The sequence below is a fragment of the Dendrobium catenatum genome, unplaced genomic scaffold (assembly GCF_001605985.2).
Source record: "Dendrobium catenatum unplaced genomic scaffold, ASM160598v2 fragScaff_scaffold_1644, whole genome shotgun sequence".
Lineage (NCBI taxonomy): Eukaryota > Viridiplantae > Streptophyta > Magnoliopsida > Asparagales > Orchidaceae > Dendrobium > Dendrobium catenatum.
The window spans coordinates 174,088-196,200 of NW_021320106.1; the positions used below are offsets into that span (position 1 = coordinate 174,088).

The window sequence follows — 22,113 nt, forward strand, 5'->3', positions numbered from 1 at the left end:
CATAGCTATAATGGCCTATAATGAATTCCTTGTGGTGAGTTTCTTTCAATGCCTTGAAATTTAGCCTTGGTTTTAGAAGATTTGAGCTGCCTCTGACTTAAACATGAGATTAGTTAATTAATTAATTGAGTCTGAATTTGAGTTCAATTTTATGAGATCCAGTTGGCTCGTAAGGCAGCTCGTTTTATGAAAAAGAGAAGATAACGGTAGTTGAAGGATTTGTTGTGATGAAATTAGGAAAAAATTGGGAAATTGGAATATAAATAATGAGGAAAAAAAAGTCAAGATAAAGGATGATAATTAGGATTTTTAGATTTTTAAAGAATTTAAATTTAAGCCCTTAATTTTAATTATTTTAAGGTAAATTTCATAGGTAGGTAGAAAAGCTGAGTTAAAAATTGTTCAAATTTGATTTGTTAGCTCATCAAATTTAATTATGAAGTTTAGGGTTAAAATGGCTTGGCTTAATGATGTTTCTAACTTAAGTTTTGTTTATGACGATTTTTTTTACTGTTTTACTTTTCAAAATGTAATCACAATTTTTGTTTTGTTGTTATTTCTTTGCTGTTTTTTAAAAAAAATTGTGTAAGAAAATTATTTTCTATATTAGTTTCTAAAAAAGTATTTCTACTGTAATTTTATAAATCAATAAGAAGCTGTCCCAAATAAAATTTTAATTAATCATATATATATCATCGTACATATATTTTTAGCATGTATGGCTAAAGCTAAAGTTGGGTCTAGTGGCAATTTTCAATTAACCACTTTTTTCTTCAATCTCTCATTTCTCAAAAATGAGGTTGGATATGATCATATGAGGTAGAGGTGATTATTTGCTTGTTAAAATGACACATTTAGGCTTCTTTTGGTACCGTTTTCTTACTGCTTCTTAAGCACTTTTTTACTGCAAAAATATTAATTTTTTTTACTAGAAAATCACTTTAAAAAATAGTAAGAAAGTAGCTCCAAATGAAATTTTAGGCTTTATTTGAAATAAATTTTTTACTATTTTCTAAAACAATTTTCTAGAATAAAATTTTCAATTTAAGAAATTTTTGCACTAAAAATTTACTTTAGAAACTTACAAAAAAGTTATCTAAAATGAAATCTCAATTTGAGTTCTAATGCAACAAAAAATAAATTCACATAAAAATAGTATTGAACTCCTTTTTATTTAGGAGGATCAATTAAGGTAACAAGAGGATTCCATGCATTTCTATTTGTGAGAATATTGATCGGACTGCTTAAAATAAATAATAATAATATTTATTTTTGTACATTTACATCAAAATAGTACTCATTAGGTTCATAATTTGGACAAAATTTTTTTTTTGTTATCAAAGAACTAAATAAATGATTATGATGAACTACAGGAGCTTTGGTGCAATTCTCCAATTTTTTAATAACTCCTTTCTAAATAAAAAATAAAAAATAAAAAATATATCATTCCTCTCTTTTCGTTACACCTAACTCGATGAATTATTGTGGCCAAAGCAAATGATGCAAGCAAAACAAGCAGCTTTCTGCTTACACCCCTCCACATGCCTAATTGATGAGAGATTATTAGGCGTGGAGTGCGGATGGCGAGAATCATTCGCACAAGTATTGAGTACCTAGTGGTACCCGTACTCGGCACCGCTAGATACTCAGTACTTGTGCAGACGGTGCGCACTTCGCATCTAATAATTTTTCCTAATGGATAGCTATGGCAGTGAAGGGCTGGGTCCCACAGTTTGCCAACTTCTCGCTCTTCTTTTATTCAATTATTATTATTATTTATTTTGTTCTTTACAAATAATGAATGCCAAATTCAAACTGAGCATAAACTATCATTTCCTGATCTCTCAATGCAAAGCTATAAAATATTAAGGTTTCGTTTGAAGCAATTTTTTTTAAAAATAATTTTTTTGTACAAAAATTATTAATTTAGACAATTTTTGTATTAAAAAATATTTAAAAAAAGAGTAAAAAATTGTATCAAATAAATTCTAACAGCTTTTTAGTACATAAATTTTTTAGTTTAAAAAATATTTTTATTAAAAATTTATTTTAAAAAATTATTACAAATGAAGCCAAAAGCCTTCAAAAGTTTTTTTTTGTTGGACATAAATTAAAGTGGCAATAAAATCTTATATATATCTAATGTCTAAATATTTATATTTATTTATATAACACATTAATATCTAAATAATATCAAAATATATCCAATAATAATATATATTTCACTTTATGAATTGTGTGATATGAAAAAAAGAGCTTTAGGTATAGTAACTTCCAGTGCAGGGGCGAAATCATGTGGATGTCAGGGGGTCAATTACCCCTTTTAACAAAATAATTATAAGAGATATGTATTTAAATAATTTGCCCCCCTTTAAAAAAAATTAATTATAAGAGAAGTCAAACCCCGTCAGGGGCGCAGCCCCTTGGAAACCCCTGACATATCTGTGAAGCATATAACGATCAATAATATAAACAAATAGGGGTTGAGCCAAATTCAAGTCAAGTCTAACATATATTTTGTAGAGATGAATGGTTAATCAATCATATCGTTTTGTTTTTTTTTTTCAAATAAATCATCCATATTTCAATCTAAATTTTGTTTAAGAATAAACAAATCATACGTAATTTTTCTTTTTGGTCGCTAATATCAAGCTTCCTTTTGGTGACCCATTTTCTTGTCGTGAATGGACGGGTCAAATTCGAGGCAACACCAACAGTTATAAAATTGTCCGTCTTGAAAGTTTAGGCTTGTTCCGCCCCTGTTCCGTCAACTAATACATATTTCTTTTGTGTTGCTCGCTATATTCATTGCCGCCCCTTTCTTAGTAATGTGTACAATAATAATAATAATAATAATCATAGATACATTACCAAAAATTATCTTGATCGAACACAAATCTCGAGGCAAATCTAAGCTAAGAAGTTATGAAATTAATTTTGGGATCATCTAAGCTCTGATTTCAACAAACTTATAGTCAAATTGAATGTCTCGAAGTGACAAACCTAACGACACAAAAAAACAGTCCAATTCGAGTCCAATGGGTCCAAATCGGGGCCCAAAGCGTATTTGGAAGGTTCAAATCATAAATTGGATGACTAAATATTATCCAATATATCATGCATATAGTCGAATCAAGCGGCTCAACGAGACGAATCCAATGAGCCTAAGATCGCTGAATTCTGATATCATTAAGGCACATAAACGCTTGAAAAACATTCTATGATTGAAGGGATCAATATAATCCATTCGATAAAGCAATCCCCATTTACCTCCGATCTTCTTCATATTTACGGGACATTTCACTCCCGAAAACTACAAATAAACCCCTTTCTCTACATGAAGGTGACTTTTGTCTAGAGATTAGAGAGGGAGCTCTGAGGCTTCAAGAACTCCAATACCACTGCCATCCGCCGTAGCCAATTGCTGCTAGACTCCCACCCGGCCATCATCGAACCACCACTCGGTCTCACATTTCTGTGAAATAAATCTATACACAAATGGCCCCTATAAGATTACATATGAGTAGATGCAACTTCTTCTTTGAAATTAGATATATGATGTGTTGTATTGCATACACCCTATAATAATCATTATAAAAAGATGTAGGACACTCACCAGTCAATATATGCAATAAATATTTCAAATGTGATTATTTTTTTATTAGATTATCAAAGAACTTATCTCATGGTAGTCTTAGGAATCTCATCTATAGTAGTTCTATTTCACATCCAAAGAGATTTGCAAGAGATTAGTGCATGTAAGTTTTCAAATAATCCTGGCAGTTGAAGTAACATAAGAAAAGACATAAAAAAGAAAAAAAAAAGAATTAATTATTGACTGCATAGTCTGCATCTTGGTACAAAAGGGGTTACAATCATATACAATTACAATGTATTGGGTTGGGGTGTTCTTCTTCACTACATTTGCCTCATAGTGCACAATGTCTCTCTTCAACTTTTATATCATGACATCCTATTCCAAGGATATTTAAATAATGCATCGTCATCTTTGTCAATGAGAGCCGTTTCAATAAAAAACAACATTGTGCTTGTCATGATTAAGAATAACACAATCAACAAAGAAGCACAACCCAAGCTAGACCATCTTTGTCGGTGCATACCTTGAAAATTTTCAAGGTATATATTATTGAAATCATCTTTATGAAACCATTCAAGTAGCCCTCGAATATCCTAGTACTTCTTTCATCGTTCCGAACTTAATATCAAGCATGAACTCTTGAAAGCTCAACCTTATCACTATAGTAAACTCAATAATCCTAAGATCATATTCTTCCCTCAAATATTGAATAAATGGAGTTCTCACCATTTTCTTAATCATCAATAAGCCTCAGCAATAATTGATGATTGTGGACATCAGAGAACCTCATATCAAGATATCTGAAGAAGTGCAAAAAAAAAGAGAGATCCCTTAGCCTGGGCAATGAGGTTATTAGCCTCAAATTTTGTAAGTAGCTTCTTCATAACCTACCCCCCAAACCATCTTGAGTTTTATTTATGACTAAGCCAAGTAATGCTCTTGAAATGATAGGAGAACAACTCTGATTATTAAATCTTAAAATATCATCAAATTTTTTTAGTTATATACGAATCAACTTCAACGTATTTTAGCATTATTTAGGTCTAATTCAAACTCTTGATCAAAATTATATTCGACTTTTGATCAACAAAACACTTTTTGAAGAAGGTCGAATATAGCTTCGATCAAGAGTTCGAATAAGTTCAAACAAGGCTAAAATGGGTCAATCATTTTAAAAACGATTGAAGAAAATTCACTTATATTTTGAAGATTGTTGAGATTGCTTGACTATGATTTAATTATTGTTCCAATGATAAACATGATTAGAAGATGGCTATAAAATGACAATTAGCACATATGTTAAAGTCAAATGGCCAAGGTATCTAGGGCTTAGATTGCGAATCATATTTTCAATTCTAAAGATAAATAAAAAAATATCAATAACTTTCAAATATGATAAGCATGCTGAAACTATCATTGTGAAATTCGGCTCGAAGATGAATGCTTTGCAATCATAAAAAATAGAGAAGAAATATATAGTAACATTGCTCAGTAAGGGTTTCACCTTTTCATTTACAAGCAAAGTTATTTTGGGCATAAGTGAGCTTTCAAGTATATTTTTTCCAAAAAATAAAATAGTTGTTATGTTTTTTTTTTCAATTTCGAATAATATTATGAAAGATAAAAACCCATATATATCCACGCAAAAATCCTAGTTTTATATTTTTCTTCTAGCCCGCAACAGGGCGTCAAATTGTTGCGGGCTAGAATATAAGCGGCGATAGAGTTAGAAAATTTTTATCTCAGCTTTGTACGGATATCAAGCACACAAACATAAGAAAAATGTAACACCATGATTTTTACATGGAAAATCCTGGAAAGGGAAAAGCCACGAGGCCACACCCAGTTGAAATGATCCAACTAGTGTTTACTTAAGTTACAAGTGGCTGAATTGCCCCTGAAATTAAGGACGATCAGATTACAACTCCAGCGTTGAAATTCATTTACAAATGAATATCGAATTTCCAGCGATGTTGGGTGATCGGACAGAAATCCAACGTCAGTTAGTTATTGGACAGAACTCTGCCGTCAGTCGACTGTCAGGCAGAACTCCGGCTTCAATTCGCTGTCAGGGAGAACTCCGATGTTAGTCGATGGTTGGGAAGAATTATGGAGTCAGTTGGAGATCGGGAAGAACTCTGGCGTCGGTTGGCTGCCGGGTGAAAGTCCGGCAGCGGTCGATGAGTCTATTCCTTCTCTTTCTTTTCTTTATTTTCTTCTTGCTTCCTTCTCTTCTCCCCTTGCTTGGGTCCCCTTTTTAGAGAAATATGGGCATATTTATAATTTTTTAAGAGTGACATGATCAATAAATAAGAGGAAGATCAGAGGTAAATTAGGAGTGGTTTGAATGGACGATCGATTTATAATCCCATGATCATGGACCATTTATTAAGCATTTTGAAGGCCCTAATCATATCAAAATTTGATGATCTTGGATTCGTTAGATTCGTCTCGTCTAGCCGCTCGATTCGACTAAAAGCATGTTACGTTTGGAAATCGTTTAGTAATCCAAATGATAGTTTGAACCCTTCAAATGAGCTTAAGGTCTTTGTTTTATACTCATTTGGGCTCGAATTGAGTTGAATTTGATGTCGTTGGGTTTGTATTTCTGAAACGTCCAGTTCGACTATAAGTTTGTTGAAACCTAAGTTCATATGATCTCCAATTTATTTTTTAAAGTTCCAACTTGATTTTTGCCTTGAGATTCGTACTCGATCAATATAATTTTTTGATGATGATGATGATGATATATATATATATATACTTTCAAATATATGCATAATTTTTTATTAATATATTTCATTATAAAAAATCATCAAATATATTTAATAAATTATATAGTAGACTAATAAAATATTATGTACGATTGTGCTCCCACTCGGAAGGCTCATGTGACGTAGCTCTACATCCGGACGCCAATAATATGCCACCACGTGCTCTTACTCTTTACCGTGCAGCCCGACTACCCCGACCCGGTATTGCTATGTATTGGCTGATTTGTGCAAACCTGGATATCGCTAGGTATTGCTCGGTATTGGTCGGCAATAAATAGAAATATCGCTCTCTCAAATTCAATTCCTAGCAATATCGAGCAATACCCCGATTTTGCTAGGTATTGCTAGGCATTAGTCTTGACAAAGTGGTATTTCTCGTTATTGCCAAGCAATACCTAGCAATACTGAACAATACATAGCAATACCAAGCAATACACGAACATAGCAATACTGGGTTCCGTTCCGGGTCGGATCATCGGGCCGCGCGGTAAAAAATAAGAGCACGTGGCGACAAGTTCTTGACGTCCGGATGTAGAGCTACGTCAGGTGTCCTGACCTAATAATTGTTCCACAACTAAGGCCTAGTTTGGGACGGCTTAATAAGCTCCATTTTTGTTTCAAAACTTGAAAAAATAATTTCAGTCACTGTTTGGAAGCCTACTTTTCATAAAATTGTGTTTTTTAAACACTCATTATCTTATATGATATATCATAAAAAATTTATCTTGATTGGGAATGAGTCTCGAGGCAAATTATGTTAAAAGCTTTCAAAATTAAATTTGGGATCCTCCAAACTCCGATTTTAGCAAGCTTATAATCGAACTGAGCGCCTCAAAAAGAAGAACCAAACAACACCAAATTCGTCTCAATTCGAGCCCAAATCGTCCTAAATAAAAAACTCGAGGCACTTTTGGAAGATTCAAATCATAATTTGGATTACCAAAAGAATTCTTAACATGATATTCTTATAGTCGAATCGAGCAGCTTGACGAGACAAATTCAACGAGCCCATGATCAAAATGATCAATATCAGCCATCCATTCAAATCACTCATAGCTTGACCTTGATCCTCTCCATATTTACAAGTCATGCCTCTCAAAAAATTATAAATAGATCCCATTCTACACATGAAGGGGAAGAAAGGGGGAAGAAAGAAGGAGAAAATTTGGTGAGCTCTTTTGCCACCGAACTCCATCGGAGTTCTTCCATATCATCGTCCGTCTTCCGCTTGTTAGTAGACCATCGACAGACTTCCGCCCGTTCATCGACCATCTTCAGAGTTCTTCCCGACCACCCCCATACTTCGGCCTATTTGTCGACCACCGCCAGATTTTTGCCCGTTCGTCAACCACCGCCAAAGTTCCTCCGACCTTCGTCTCCCGCCGACTACGGTCCTTCCAATTGTCCTCCTGACATCCATCTCTTGCCAATAACGATCCTTCTGACCATCGTCGCTCGCCGACTGTAGTCCTTCTGACCATCGTCTCCTGACTACGGTCCTTCTGATCTTCATCGCCCAACTACGGTCCTTCCAACCACCGTCGCCCAACTTTGGTCCTTCTGACCACCATTGTTTTACAGTCTTTTTGACCTCCATCTCCCGACTACTATCATTGGACTACTGTCCTTCGGACTTACATCAGTCACCGACTATAATGATGCCGCCCAAACGAACATATTAACCCTGATTCTTCCAACTCCGACCATATAATGCACTCTATGTAATGTATATTTGTTAAATCGAACCAAAATCTTTCTCCTAAGAAAGGGTCTCATTTGTCAATTGCAAATACTAGTAGATTCATTCAAATTGGGTCATGTCCCATGATTTTTCTACTTCTTAAGAGTTTACACGTAAAAATTATGTGTCTCTATAAACATTATAATCATACTCACTTATTTATTTGTGTGCTGGATCTCAGTATAAAACTAAGATGTTAAACTAAATTATTCTCTACGGTCAAAAATATTTCAGAATTCATCATTACCAATTTTCAAAACTTTTATTTTTGGAAAAGAGTTATGCTACGGAGTTTTTATTAGCTCCGGACACATGACGTAGCTCTACATCCGGATGCCAATAAAATTTCGCCACGTGCTCTTACTCTTTATCGCGCGTCCCGACGACCTGACCTAGAACGGAAACCCGGTATTGCTATGTTCGTGTATTGTTAGGTATTGCTCCGTATTGCTAGGTATTGCTTGGCAAGAATGAGAAATACCCCTCTGTCAAGACCAATACCAAGCAATGGTATTGCTCGGTATTGGTCTTGACAAAATGATATTTCTCGTTACCGAGCAAAATCTAGCAATACCCAGGTCTGTACAAATCAGCTAATACATAACAATATTGGGTTCCAATCCGGATAGGGTCGTCGAGCCGCACGGTAACGAATAAGAGCACGTGGCGATATTTTATTGACGTTTGGATGTAAAGCTACGTCAGGTGTCTGGACCTCATAAAAATTCTCCGCTACTAGAGGCCTAAAAAGCTTGGGTCGGAAGAGAATTGAACTTATTCCCCTTTGTGACCCGATCAGATCGGAGGGTACGGCGGATAAGATTCGGATTTGATTACCAAAATTAAACCCGATAAATTTACATTCATAAAGTTATAGCACAAATAAAAATTTTTTAGGGTGTTTTATGCGAAGCAATCCTCAAATTTTCCGCATTTTTCTATGGTTTCTGGTACTACCATGGTAATGGCCTGCGCACGCTTTCGGCTCTACCTGCTCCCACAGAGAAAAAGATGGTCCGATCGGAATATAATTAATTGCTTGTTGGTTAGCTCCGGCGGCTTTTCGACGCCCTAATTTTTTTCCGGCAGTCGAAGCCCTATTAATTTTTAAAAGAGGCTTGTTTGAGAAGCTCTGTTTTGCTTTGTCGGTTTCCGCTTTTGATAAGTTGGAACTGAAACAGTTTGGATTCTCGCTTTTTTTTTCATTGAGATGAGGGGGCCCGGTGATCTCAGCTTGTTGTTTACGATGGTTGCTTCTTCGTGGAGGATTCCGGCAGTTTTGTTGGATTTTTTTTTGGTTTGGAGTGCCGGAAGATTCGGCTTCTGATTGCAAGGAAACTGAAATCGAGTGAAATTGTTAGTTTTATTTGCTTTTTATATTTTTTGTGTTAGTAGGAGACTTCTTGCTTTCGTCTATTTTTTTTTTAATTTTGGCAGAAGATCTATATTGACTTTCTTTTTTTGGTTGCAGAAAGGCATTAAATTGTGAAATAAATGGTGAAGAAGTTTTCAAGGAGTTGAGATTGCATATGGAATACATTTTTGCATTTCAATCTGATGGACTTCTTATGAAGTTTCATCAATGGAGCATACATTTTTTGGTGCATGATTGAAGTCCCCGGAGCCATGCCTGTAACGACGTCTCTAAGGAAAAATAAGTTATTTTATTTTTAGATTTTCCTTCTATTAGTATTTTGAGCGCAGGATAATTATAGGCGGCTCCCTATCTCTTTTTAGGCAGTTTATTTGGGTGGTGTAAGGGCAAGCTTTTCTCTTAATGGAGGAATCTGCTCATTTTAGTGATCTGAATCTGGGAAATTGTGGTGTTGATGAAGAATTTAGGAGTTGCTGTGAGGAAGATGAGGATTGGCAAGATGCAGAGGAATCTTTTTCTGAAAGACAGGAGGAAGGCAAAGAAGAGGTTCCTTTGAGGATATATGATGGGCAAGAAGAAGGTGATCGATCCTCATTAAGAATATCTGAACCTCTCCAAGAAGATGTTGAGTCATCGTTAAGTTTGCTTATGGAGTTTGGAGAAGATTTAGAGAAGTCGGCAGCCTTTTATCATGGACTTGAAGAAATTGTTTCGGAGTGCTCACTTAGATTGCTTGAAGGAAATGATCAAGAAGTTGTTCCTGAGTGCTTAAGTAGTCAGTCTAAAGTCCATGATGAAGATGTTTCGGAGTGCTCCCTCAGATTGTGTGAAGGTCATGAAGATGTTTCAGTGTGCTCACTAGGACTGTCTGAAGATCATGAGGAAGATGTTTCAGAGTGTTTACTAAGATTGTCTGAAGGTGTGGAAGAAGGTGTTTTGGATTGCGAACTAAGATTGTCTGACGGCCATGATGATGATATTCTGGATGCCTCACTAAGATTTTGTGAATCCCATGGAGGTGATGTCTCAGTGAGTTCATTTCAATTGTCTGAAGATGATGAAGATATCTCAGAATGTTCATTTATATTTTCCGAGGATAATGAAAATGATATTTTAAAGTGCTCAGTAATATTATTTGAAAATCATGATGAAGATGACGAGTTTTTAGTAAGGGTCTTCTCCAAGGGTGTTTCAGTTTCTGAGAATTGTGATTTAGGTTCTAGAATCTCTGGAATTGGTGTGGTTATGGAAAAGCCTCATGGTGTTCCTTTTCTTCAAGTGCAGAAAAAGCTGGATTTCTTTGTGGAGGAATTAATAGCCGAACACTTAGCTTTGATGGATGGCCTGCTTGAGGCCCTGCGTAATGGTTTTCATAAGGTTTTAGCATTTACAGATTCAAACAAATTTTATGGTGTGGTGAGTATTTGTTCGTTTATGGTGATTATATTGTTTAATATAACCAGAGGCATGAATTGATTATAATACTATGTTAATCTGGATTATAAATGGTTTTATGTGACAAATAGATTAACATTTTTTCTTTGTTCATCTTATTAATGTGCAAAGTTAGCTTATATGTCAGAAAATTTTGTTAATGGCCAAACTGATTCTGTGCATTCAATGATAAAAGCGTTTTCTGTAGATTTTATACTCTAATTTAATTTTCCATTGTCCTGAATTTTGTATTGAAGTTGTAGTGTATTATACTTTTGCTTCATCAACTGCAGTAGAAGTTTGATTACTGTTATTTATTGAATGGTTTTACATTGAATATATCGACAATTAATCGCCATGGAATGCAAGTTATTGATAAATATCAATATTTAAAATTAACAGATTACGAGAGGTGATACGGTTGAGGACCAGCTTTTGATAGCCTTACGAGAAAGAATTCAAGAACTTGCTGATAAGTTTGAATCATTTGTTCTTAGATTGGCTCCTAGATCTGAGCTTATGAAGCCATTGCAGTTGGCTCAAGAAGCAACTGGAATTCTTTGCCAGTTGATTGAGTGCTCTACATGTGGCGAGGAAAAGCATCTATCTAGAATGATAGAAATGGACTGCTCCCATAACCTTTGTTTTGATTGCATGTGCATCTATGTTAGAAGTAAAGTGCGGAGCTCACGGATCCCTGTGAAGTGCCCCCAACTGAGATGTAAAAATTACATTTCAAACAGTGTGTGTAGATCCTTTCTTCCATCTACTTCATTTGAATCTTTAGAAGGCGCCCTTACGGAAACTGAGGCAAGAAACTTGTGGAGATTTTACTGCCCATTTCCTGATTGCTCAATGCTACTTCACACCCATCATTCTTCATCTTCTAGGGAGACCTCTTTGATACAATCCAATAGATATTGCATTGAGTGCCCTGACTGTTGTAGACATGTCTGCTCTAGGTGTCAGGTACCGTGGCATTCCTCTATGAGTTGTGAGGAGTATCAAAACTTGCCTTTAGATGAGAGAAATAATGGAGATATAACATTGCATCAATTGGCACAGCGCAACAGCTGGAGACGCTGTCAGCAATGCAGGCAAATGATTGAGCTTGCAGAAGGCTGCTACCATGTGTCATGCTGGTATGATAATGACGCTTTCATTGATTTTTTAAATTTATTATTGAAATGATTGGTTCAATGATACCTCCAATTCACTAAGGCATATTAGTAATTCTATTTGAACTGGAATCTACACTTTCCATTTCGCTTGTAAATTACAACAACATTTTCTCACATGCACGTTTTTTCTTTGATGATGTTATATGGATATATTTGTATGACAGGGAAATCTATGATTCTTGTTAGATGCAAATTTCTGTGATTCTTAGGCATAGTTGAAGTTTGTCCAAGTGGGTGAAGTAATAGTGTCAACAGTTGCAAGAAAAAAAAAGAACAAACAAAGATAAGAAAAATAAGAAAAAAAAAAAAAACAAAGATTTCTTCATATGATCTGCCGGAAGTTGGATCTTGGATGTGCAAGAAAGAACTTTTTCTAAGGAAATATTTTTTTTTTTGTTTGATGAGAAACTTATGATGAACCGCATACCCAGCTTCATTAGCCAAAGGGTTGAAAATGACAGCAAATCTAATAAAAATGTAGAACTACTTGGTGAGTTTTAATTTCTAATGTGTCTGTTGTCTAGCTTTGATATTTGATAGGAAAAATAGTGAGTGTATCTATTGCATTTTTTTAAATAATGGCTATGCCATTTTTCTCTGTGTAAGACACTAAAACCTTAAAGATGCTTTTTTGGTTAACTTCTTTGTTTAACTATTCATTTTTTTTCAATGTTAGACTTTTGTTTTCCTTTTTTGCTATTGATATTTTGCATTAATAATTATTTAGTGAATCAAAACATAGATTAAAAAGCATGGAATATAAGTCACTTACCGATCCTAGATGTGAAATCATTAAAATATTTTAGATTTGACAATACTTGATGTGACAACTTGGTTGCCACATCTGGGATGGTGTGGCATGCAACCATTAAGCTTCTGAAGCAAATGGCTTCTCCATATTCTTTCCTCAATTTATTTGACCATTTCATTATTACTATTGTTGTCAATTTATGGAGGCCAACACCCATGTACTGATAACCTATCAATTTGCCTAAAGCCCAAATGAGCTTCCCAACCAAAGTTGTCATTCGGTCTAGCATCAATGATTGGAATTCAACATGGCCAAATGGCTATAACAAGCCTACTCAAATTAAGGCTCACCAAACAAGAACAATAATGCAGATAAAATATATGTAGCAAATACTTTTATCTCAAAATTTCAAATTTATTTTACATAAAGATTGAGTTTCATCATTAGCCTAAAGGGTATGGGATAGCCCTTGATGAGTTTAGGGTGGGGGGTGGGGGGTGGGTGGAGAATGTAACATCTTAGAACATCTTATTTTTGCACTCAGTCATGGCCATATATGTATCAAGATGATGGTAGACCCCCCAAACAATCAATTTCATTTTGTACCACCATGTCAACTTAGCCTATAAGCAAGCTTGGGAAGCCCAATGACTGATGCCCATTACCATCAATTTATTTCCCTCGCCCATGTCTATAGTGCACTTTATAATTTGATGGCACCTAAAGGTCCTTCGCCTATCTATCAGTACCTATACTTCTCCTATCTTCTCATAGTCATCATACTCCTAATTACATCATCTCATTAGTAAACTATAGCAAGGTTGTGAAAACTAGACCCGACAACGAACCGGAAGAAGGAGAGATTTACGGTTTGATGGTTCGATCGGGGTCGAACCAAATGACATAATAAATACTTATTTTATTAAAAAATAATAAAATTAGCATAATAATGATGTAATCATTTCATATTTGTGACAAAAAATTAAACAACAACAGCAACATAAAGCCTTTATCCCATTATGTGGGGTTGGCTATAAGAATATTTTTTTTCTCCATTGTGTCATGTTAAAAGTTAAATTCTTATTTAAATCTAATAAAAAATGTCATTTCTAATATTTTCTAACCAAGTCTTTTTAGGTCTACCTCTACCTTTCTTAATATAAGTCAAATCTAATACATCAACTTTCTTAATCGGGTCATCAGAAGGCCGACGTTTTATGTGATGAAACCATCTAAGGCGACTCTCTCTAATCTTATCTTCCATTGGAGCTACTCCAACCTTTTCACATATATGCTCATTTCATATCCTGTCTCTAAGAGTAAAACCACGCATCCACCTGAGTATCCTCATCTCTGCAACACTTAACTTAATAATATTAAGCTTCTCTTTTAATGACCAACATTATGCACCATAAAGCATTGCAGGTCTAGCCACTATCTTATAAAATTTTCCCTTAAGTTTGTGAGAAACTTTTCTATCACACAAGTTCGATGCATTCCTCCACTTCAACAATCCAACTTGAATTCTACTAATAATATCCCCATATATTTCACCACCACTCTAAACAATAGACCCAAAATATCGAAAACGTGTACTCTTATTAATGATTTTATCACCCAAAGTCACAATCCCTCCACTAGATCTATTATTACTAAAATAACACTCCATATATTCAGTTTTAGATTTACTCAAATGAAAGCCTTTAGACTTTACGGTTGACCTCCATAATTCAAGTTTGATGGCTTGACAAAAAATTAAACAGAATAAAAAATTATGAAGCATAAAACTTACATTATTAATTAAAAGAATTCTTTTGAAAGAGCAAAATCTTTTGTCATACAAAGTCTAAATCGGATGAGTGATAATAAGTAAGCATACTTGGGCTCTGGAAGAAACAATAAAATTTTGAGGACACAACAACGCCAGTATTCATAAACTCTTTGAAATATTTGGACAATCAGTTACATTTGCTAAGAAAATTGAAAATTAAAAATGTCTGGTTAAACAATACATGCATCACATTTCAAATGAAATTCAATAAACTACATTTGAAATGAAAATACAAAATTAATATTTGTTCAATCAGCTACTTTTTCAGTGAAAATTCAAAGTTATTGATGTCTAATTAAGCAAAATACATGTAAACAACTAGGGTTTTTCCAAATTTTTTGCAAACTATTCAAGAGAAACAAACCAATTGAGACAAGTTCATTAGAATTTATTGTTCATAGATGCTGGAGAGGAAGACTACATGCGTTGGGGAGGTGCCTTTGTTATGGTTGTAGCCCTCACAGACACGTTGAGTTCACGAACAGGGATGGGGATGCCAAATGGAGTCGAAACTTGTTCATGCGAACGAAAAAAACGAGAAGGGAAGAAGAAATTTAGGTTTCTTAATCTTATTAATATTTCTAATGGAGCGTTTGATTTAAAATCAACGGTTGAAATTGCGTCTTATATGAACCACTCAGTTTTTGAAAAATTGAACCTGTTTCCCAGTTCAGCTGTCCGACTGGTGGTTTGAGGAGGTTTGGCCTGTTTCCTTCGAATCCAATTCTATGAGAGAACACAACTGGCCGGTCCGATCTGGTTTTTAAAACCGTGACTGATAGTTTATATTTGTTGGCCATATCTTGTTGATTAAAGTCGTTGATTTATCCCTACTCTAACAGATTGTTGGTATTTACCATCTCATCCTATTGCTCTTGTTGTACCATCATGTCAAATTTAACCACTGATGCTGCTGAATCAATCAATACTCACAGGCTACGTATCTCTTGAAGAAATAATTTTGACATTCCTCGAACATTCCTATTGTTCTTTGACAAGAGCAATGTCATTGCCATATGATAGCACACCATTTTTAGGCCTTATTCAGCTAGAAGCTAGCATCCCAACTACCTCCCACAACTAATAGGGTTGAAGGAAGCCTATAAATGTGTAACACTTGGATATTCAAAGGAGCCAAAAAATTAGAGATTAGATGCTTGTTAAACTAAACTCTAATTATTATGAAATCTCTCTCTTCTATCCAACGAGGAGAAGTGGATCCTCCTTATGCTTAAAGGCTTATGTTGGAAATCGACATTTACACTGCACAACTGACGTCGGCTACAATGCCAGGCCATTTAAATTTTCTCTTGCTTGTATGATACGCCTCCTACTGCCATCCTCCTGACTGTACCTAACCCCTTTGCATGAAGTAGATGACTCGATGACTTTGTCTCACTTGTTGGACATAATCCCATCCACATGTCGCCCATTGTTGTAATGACAATATTCGGCCGTTCTCAATGACACTCTTGTATGCATGGCTTGAGTAATTAAATTCTTGGACTGTCTTATCTAATAGCTATTGCGCTGCACTGATATAGTAGTAACTGCAGGAAAGAACTGAGAGCTGGAAATCAACTTTTTCATATCTTATAAATCTTATGGAAAAAGGGCATTTAATCTTTTTCTGATGATGATTACATTTTTTTTTTCTATTTTCTTCGAAAAAATAATAGAAGTTTGGTGAAAGCAAAGGTTGGTTTATGATATCAGTTTAAGTTTCAGCAGTTGTGTTGGGCCATAGCAATAACGTGGGGATTTCTAACTTTACATAGAAGTTAGGGGTCAGGGGAGCGGCCATGTTCATGAGATGAATTATGCTTCTATTGAAATGAGTAGGCGGGAAGTTATGGCTGAGAAAGAGAATTTTACTGTGGGGTATAATTCCAATAGATAGAAGGATTTGCTTTCCTTCTCAAAGGAGAAATATTGTTATACTCTTTTGAATCTTATAAAATGTTTGAGTGCTGGCAAGAATTGCAGGGGACAATTCCTGGATGTTAGAATAGTAGTTCTTTCTACTTTGGTCGAGGAAGGGTGGCATTTTCCATCCAATTGGATAATTATTGAATAATAATACTTAGTAGGAGAACTAGAACACCAACTATAATACTCTCACTAGTACTACCACTGCTATTTGGCTTCTGAGCACATTTAAAATGTTCCCATTTATTGCCCTGTAATTGCATTAAGATAGTTTACAAACACTCATGTTTGAATTTATTTGATGATCAATTCTTGTAACTGTTACTTAAAAATACCTAATCAGTTCTAAAGAACTAACTGATCTCTCTTCTGCACGGATGTGCGTGTTACGCCGGCCCAGGAGGGGCCGGCTGGACCAGTCCAGCCTGGACCTGTCCTCTATGCCAGGCGGAAAAAAATAAACAAGGAAGGGGGCGGAAGTCCAACTAAAGAACTAACTGATCTCTCTTCTGCACGGATGTGCGTGTTACGCCGGCCCAGGAGGGGCCGGCTGGACCAGTCCAGCCTGGACCAGTCCAGCCTGGACCTGTCCTCTATGCCAGGCGGAAAAAAAAAAAAACAAGGAGGGGGGCGGAAGTCCAAGGGGGCCCACGGTGGGCTTAATGCAAGGGTTGGAGGGAAAAAATTGAATGTAAGGGTTGTTTAGGTAATTTGTAGTTCTTCTTTATTGTTTATTAGGGGATTAGAAGGAAATTGGGGATTATCTTGAATTTGAATGTAATTTGAGATCTAGGGTTTGGCTTTGAGTCTCTACGCCGTGCTAGATATTTTTGAGAGTTTTTCCTTCCTCTCGAATTGAAGGAAATTGTATCTTGCTTGATCTTTCTTATTGTTATTGGAATTAAATATTCTCTTTGGTGTTTTCTTCTCCAATCCACAATCGTTTTGGCGTATTCTTGCTGATTTTCCCTTGACTTGCTCACTGTTTTGGCCAATTCTTGATTGTTTTGCTTGCGAACTCAAGTATTACCCTTGTGGTTACTTGCGAACTCAAGTATTTCCTATCAGTGCGCTTATTTTTTTTGCATGGAACGTAGAACTTCTAGCATGAGAATGGATTTAATTTGTATGTCTTGGACAAAATAGTTTATTTGACAATGATTTCTGATGCTTTAATTAAATTTCAAGTTTCTTTTGATACATATATTTGGTCTCATCACCAATGAGAGTACTTAATTGTAGCACAACACTATTTTTTTCTTTAAGTTTGTCTCTTGTGCTGGTAATATATATATATTGTTTTATTAAGATGCTTTTGATTACCAACAAGCTCATGCCATGCCTTCATTTTTGCAAGCCTTAGCCTCAATTAGTAATCATCATACCACTGTCGTCCTAGCAAACTGATGATTGTGAAACATCTCTTTGACAAATTGATTGTATTGCATTCATGAAAACTAATGGATATTGCTTCAAATCCCAACAAACTGAGGCCTAATCACATTTAGTGTTGGCCTCCTTAATTTTTTTTCACTAATTATTCTGATTAAGTGTAGCCTATAGAGAGGAAATCTAGTTTATTAGGTTAATGTTGGACAATCACTAAATAATTATGTATGATGTGTTTTTTAATGTTAATCTAGTATATTGAAGAGTAGTTGTGTAAATTATGAAGATATAACTTAGTTAAAATTGGTTGGTCATATGGAGAACCTTGGGTGCTAAGAATTTTAGAAAGATTTTGGGGATCCTTGCAGTAAAAAAATATCATAGACTTAAAACATTTTTTGCCATGTATGAAGTAGAATATTGATGAAAAATGTCACTAACAATCAAAGAGCGCAGTTGAATGAGAATATAAGTTTGAATCTATTGTGAGACTAATAAGAGTAGAATGTAAGATAATAATAAAAGAGTGATTATTGGAGTAGCGCCTAGTGAAGAATTTTAGAAGAGCATCACTAATACTAGGAGATAGAATAGGTAGGAAACGAGATTAATTAACTATTATATAATTAGAAGTTGTAAAAAAAAGTTTGTGCGAACTACACTTAACTAAATTTTGCAGCACTCATCATAAATAACTGTTTAAAAACCATTTATGAAGCTTATTGTAAATGGTTAGGATAACAGTGATCAAGTTGATGATGGTTTGTTGCAAATATTGCTTCAAATTAATCTGATCTCTTTTAGACATATTATGTTGCATGTGCTTTTGGATAAATTACCACCACTTTACATTTGTTAATTCAAGTTGGATTAGAATCCTCTACGATTTTGATGGAAATTTTACGGCTGCAATTATATCTAATCCAGTGGTCTTCAGTTTCTATAAAATCAATCTCGGCCATCCAAAATGAATTTGAAGACTGGATATTAAGTACGAATTGTACCAGCAATTACTATTCTAATTGGAGAAAATCCAAATCCTATTCATGCCAGAGAAACATGTAACAAAAAAAAAATTAAAAAAAAATGTAACTTAGGTTTTTGATAGAAAACACTTGTATATCTCAAGTATTTTCTATCAATCTTCGGAAAACTGCAAGAATTCTCCACAAAAATTCACACAAAACCACAAAAACAGTAGATAATTTGTATTTTTTGATGAAAGGGAAACGGAAAATACCAAAGATACAATTGATCCTCTATTCGAGAGGAGGATCGATTTCTCCCAATCTATAGACGCCGCTAGAGCCCAAAAAAAACTTAAGATATCTCAAATTACCGCCAAATTCAAGATGCCATAACCCCAGAAAAACAAAGTATTTAATGCATGTAAATCAAAAGGAAATCTCTAAACAGTCCCTACATTCAATTTTCCTCCTAAACTTCCTCAAAATTCCTTCCTAAAACGGCTCCCGTGGACGAGCCTTCCTAAAACGGCTCCCGTGGACCTGAGGCTCACGCGGCTTGTACAAGAGGTGGAACTCCTCTGCCCTTTTGCGCACGGTTCGGTCCCGTCGGACCAGTTGGACCGGTCCAATGGACCAGTCTAACAGATTTCCATGAATGCTGCAGCATTGCTCATACCATTGGTAAATTGCTTAGCACTCATCTAACCCTGTTTAGTAATTCCTGTAACTATGAAATATGATTGAAAAGAGTAACCTGCTTCTTTTTCCTTTTCATTACTTTACGGTCCTTAATCTAAATGTATTCCTTATCCTTGCTTTATCCCCCAATTAAACTTGGATGCAGCAATGAAGATTGAAAAAACCTTCCAAGTTCTAAAACTATTAATCTGTCTGACCTTACAGGTGTGGCCATGAGTTCTGCTTCTCCTGTGGCGCGGAATATCGATATGGAAGTCAGACATGCCAATGTGAATTCCATGATGTAAACTCTGAGTCATCTCCAGCACCATCTGAACATGAAATTGAGCATTGGAGATGGGATTGTTTCAATCCCCTGCCATCAACTATTGATGGTTACACAGAGCAAGAGAAGACTCAGCTTGCTCTGATCCAAAGGTTTCTTGCTGGTGGAATCAGCCTGGACAACCACAATCCCTGTCAATCTCCGCCTCGCTCGTCTGACTCGTACCTCGACACTATCAAGGATCTTAATCAGCTGCCATGGCTTGAGAGCTTCATTTCAGTCATTGGTGATAGCTACCAGGAAGATCACATCTACTAAGACTATGTTTGGGATAGCTTTCTTACTTCTTCTTAAAACAGTTTTTTAGTACAACAAATAAAATTTTTATACTATAAAGTTATTTTAAGAAGCAATAAAAAAGCCGTCCCAAACGAAGCCTAAAACTCCTTTGCCACCGTGTTGTCTTACATTTTATGTTTTCTCTAAATAATCTGCCTCAAATACCTGGGCTCCAGATTTTGGTTGAAATGAGTGAAGTTTCCATTGATCATGTATGCAGAACATTGGGTGTGATTCGAAGAACAGTTGAAAGGTTTGATCACATTAGTTTCTTTGAAGTTGGTAGCCAACAAATTAGTGCCGTTGAAGTATTTTTATTATACAATCGCGAGTTATGTTATGGAAGCAGGCTAGCAGCCACCATATAAATAAAGGAATAAGGCCTCTTTCTTCTCCTGTGTCAGGTATGCCCTTTTTATGCAATAGTGAGTATTAGTTCATATTTGGTTGGTGGATGGTGATGAGGAACCAAAATCATTTCGCAAAACTGTTGATGAAATTGAGAAATTGGTTAATGCTATGCTAATCAGTTTTATTTGTGCTCTTAGGATCAATTTTGGATAGCTTTTTCATTGCTGTGCTTTTCAGACCGTAATCACTATTTTGTTTGATCGCTGTTTTTTAAAAAATTTCTTAAGAAAGTAGAAATTCGACTCAAAATAATTTTTACAGGAATTATTTTTCTCATAATAACTTAATAACTATATTTATAAAATATTACAGTCGTCTTAGATTGTTAATCATTTTTATTTACCATTCTAAGAATTTACCATAATTGAAGGGACATTGTTACCCTTGTTTTATGAATGCTTGTGATAGTATAAATTAGTGATGTTAAATTGTAGTGGAGAAATTATTTTGTGCTGAGACCGGATGCAGAACACTGTTTGGAGACCAATTAGAATGAGTCATGATAGCGATATCGAGTTGCGGTACTGAGCAGAGAGGTGACGTGACGCATTCTAGTTGGTCTTCGAACGGCGTTTGGCGTCCGCACCGAATAATTCATTGTTAAATTGACTAGAAGGAAGAAGATCATTTGAAAATTTAATTAATTTTTTGGTTGAATTGAGTGACTAATGAGAATGTTGGTACTTGGTTTGGTTGAATTGAGTGACTAATGAGAATGTTGGTACTTGGCTTCGATCAAGTCTGTATGGAGTGATTTTGATATGTTGGTTGAGTGTTTTGATTACTAATTTAGGAAGTTTTGGTTTGAAATTTGTTTATATGATGTGTGTGTAAATCTGTCTTAATCGGCTCAAATGTAAAAAAAAAAGACCGAATCGATCTGCTCTTTGCTTGAATCAAACTAGCTCGAGATTAGATCAAAATATGTAAGAATGTTAAATAATTTTATGTTATATATAGATAGATATATATATGTTCAAGTGGGGCACTTCATGTTCTTAATAAATGTAGATTCTTTCCAGCTGGTTGTCTGGCCAAGCTATCAGTAGCCAGAAGAACGTGAACGAGTTTCCATATTTTAATCACACGAGCAGAAATTAAGTTCCCAATAATTCCAACCTTGAAATTTCTACTCTGTTGAACCATTGACATTATGTTGTACCAAAACATCCCTTTTAGGCTTTTGTCTTACCCATTGCATGCACGGAACATGTTTGATTAAATTCCTCAGAGGTGTGTTAGCTGTCTACGGGACTTATAAAGCCTTATCTTTTAATTAATTTAATTTAATTATTCTTAAGCAAATGTTAAAATGAAATTGATAATTGAAGCGCATATGTAGTTATGAAGTAGTTTTGACTTATGGGGTTTAATTAAGAGTGTAAATGAGTCTAGTCGAGCTTCAGACACTCCTGGCTTGAGCTTGAT

At 35.1% G+C, this 22,113-nt stretch overlaps 1 protein-coding gene across 2 annotated transcripts; it reads left to right on the top strand.

Annotated features, from left to right (window-relative positions):
* Window positions 1-9,041: 9,041 nt before the first annotated feature.
* Window positions 9,042-20,670, top strand: LOC110115992 (E3 ubiquitin-protein ligase HEL1). Of its 2 annotated transcripts, none has more exons than XM_020849419.2 (4): window positions 9,042-9,469; window positions 9,585-10,904; window positions 11,325-12,064; window positions 19,875-20,670. In XM_020849419.2, exons 2-4 carry the CDS (start codon window positions 9,891-9,893, stop codon window positions 20,251-20,253), a joined length of 2,133 nt encoding a protein of 710 aa, XP_020705078.2. In that variant the 5' UTR covers window positions 9,042-9,469; window positions 9,585-9,890; the 3' UTR covers window positions 20,254-20,670. The 2 variants fall into 2 exon arrangements, with proteins under 2 accessions (XP_020705078.2, XP_020705085.2); XM_020849426.2 differs by having other exon boundaries at window positions 9,589-10,904.
* Window positions 20,671-22,113: the final 1,443 nt, after the last annotated feature.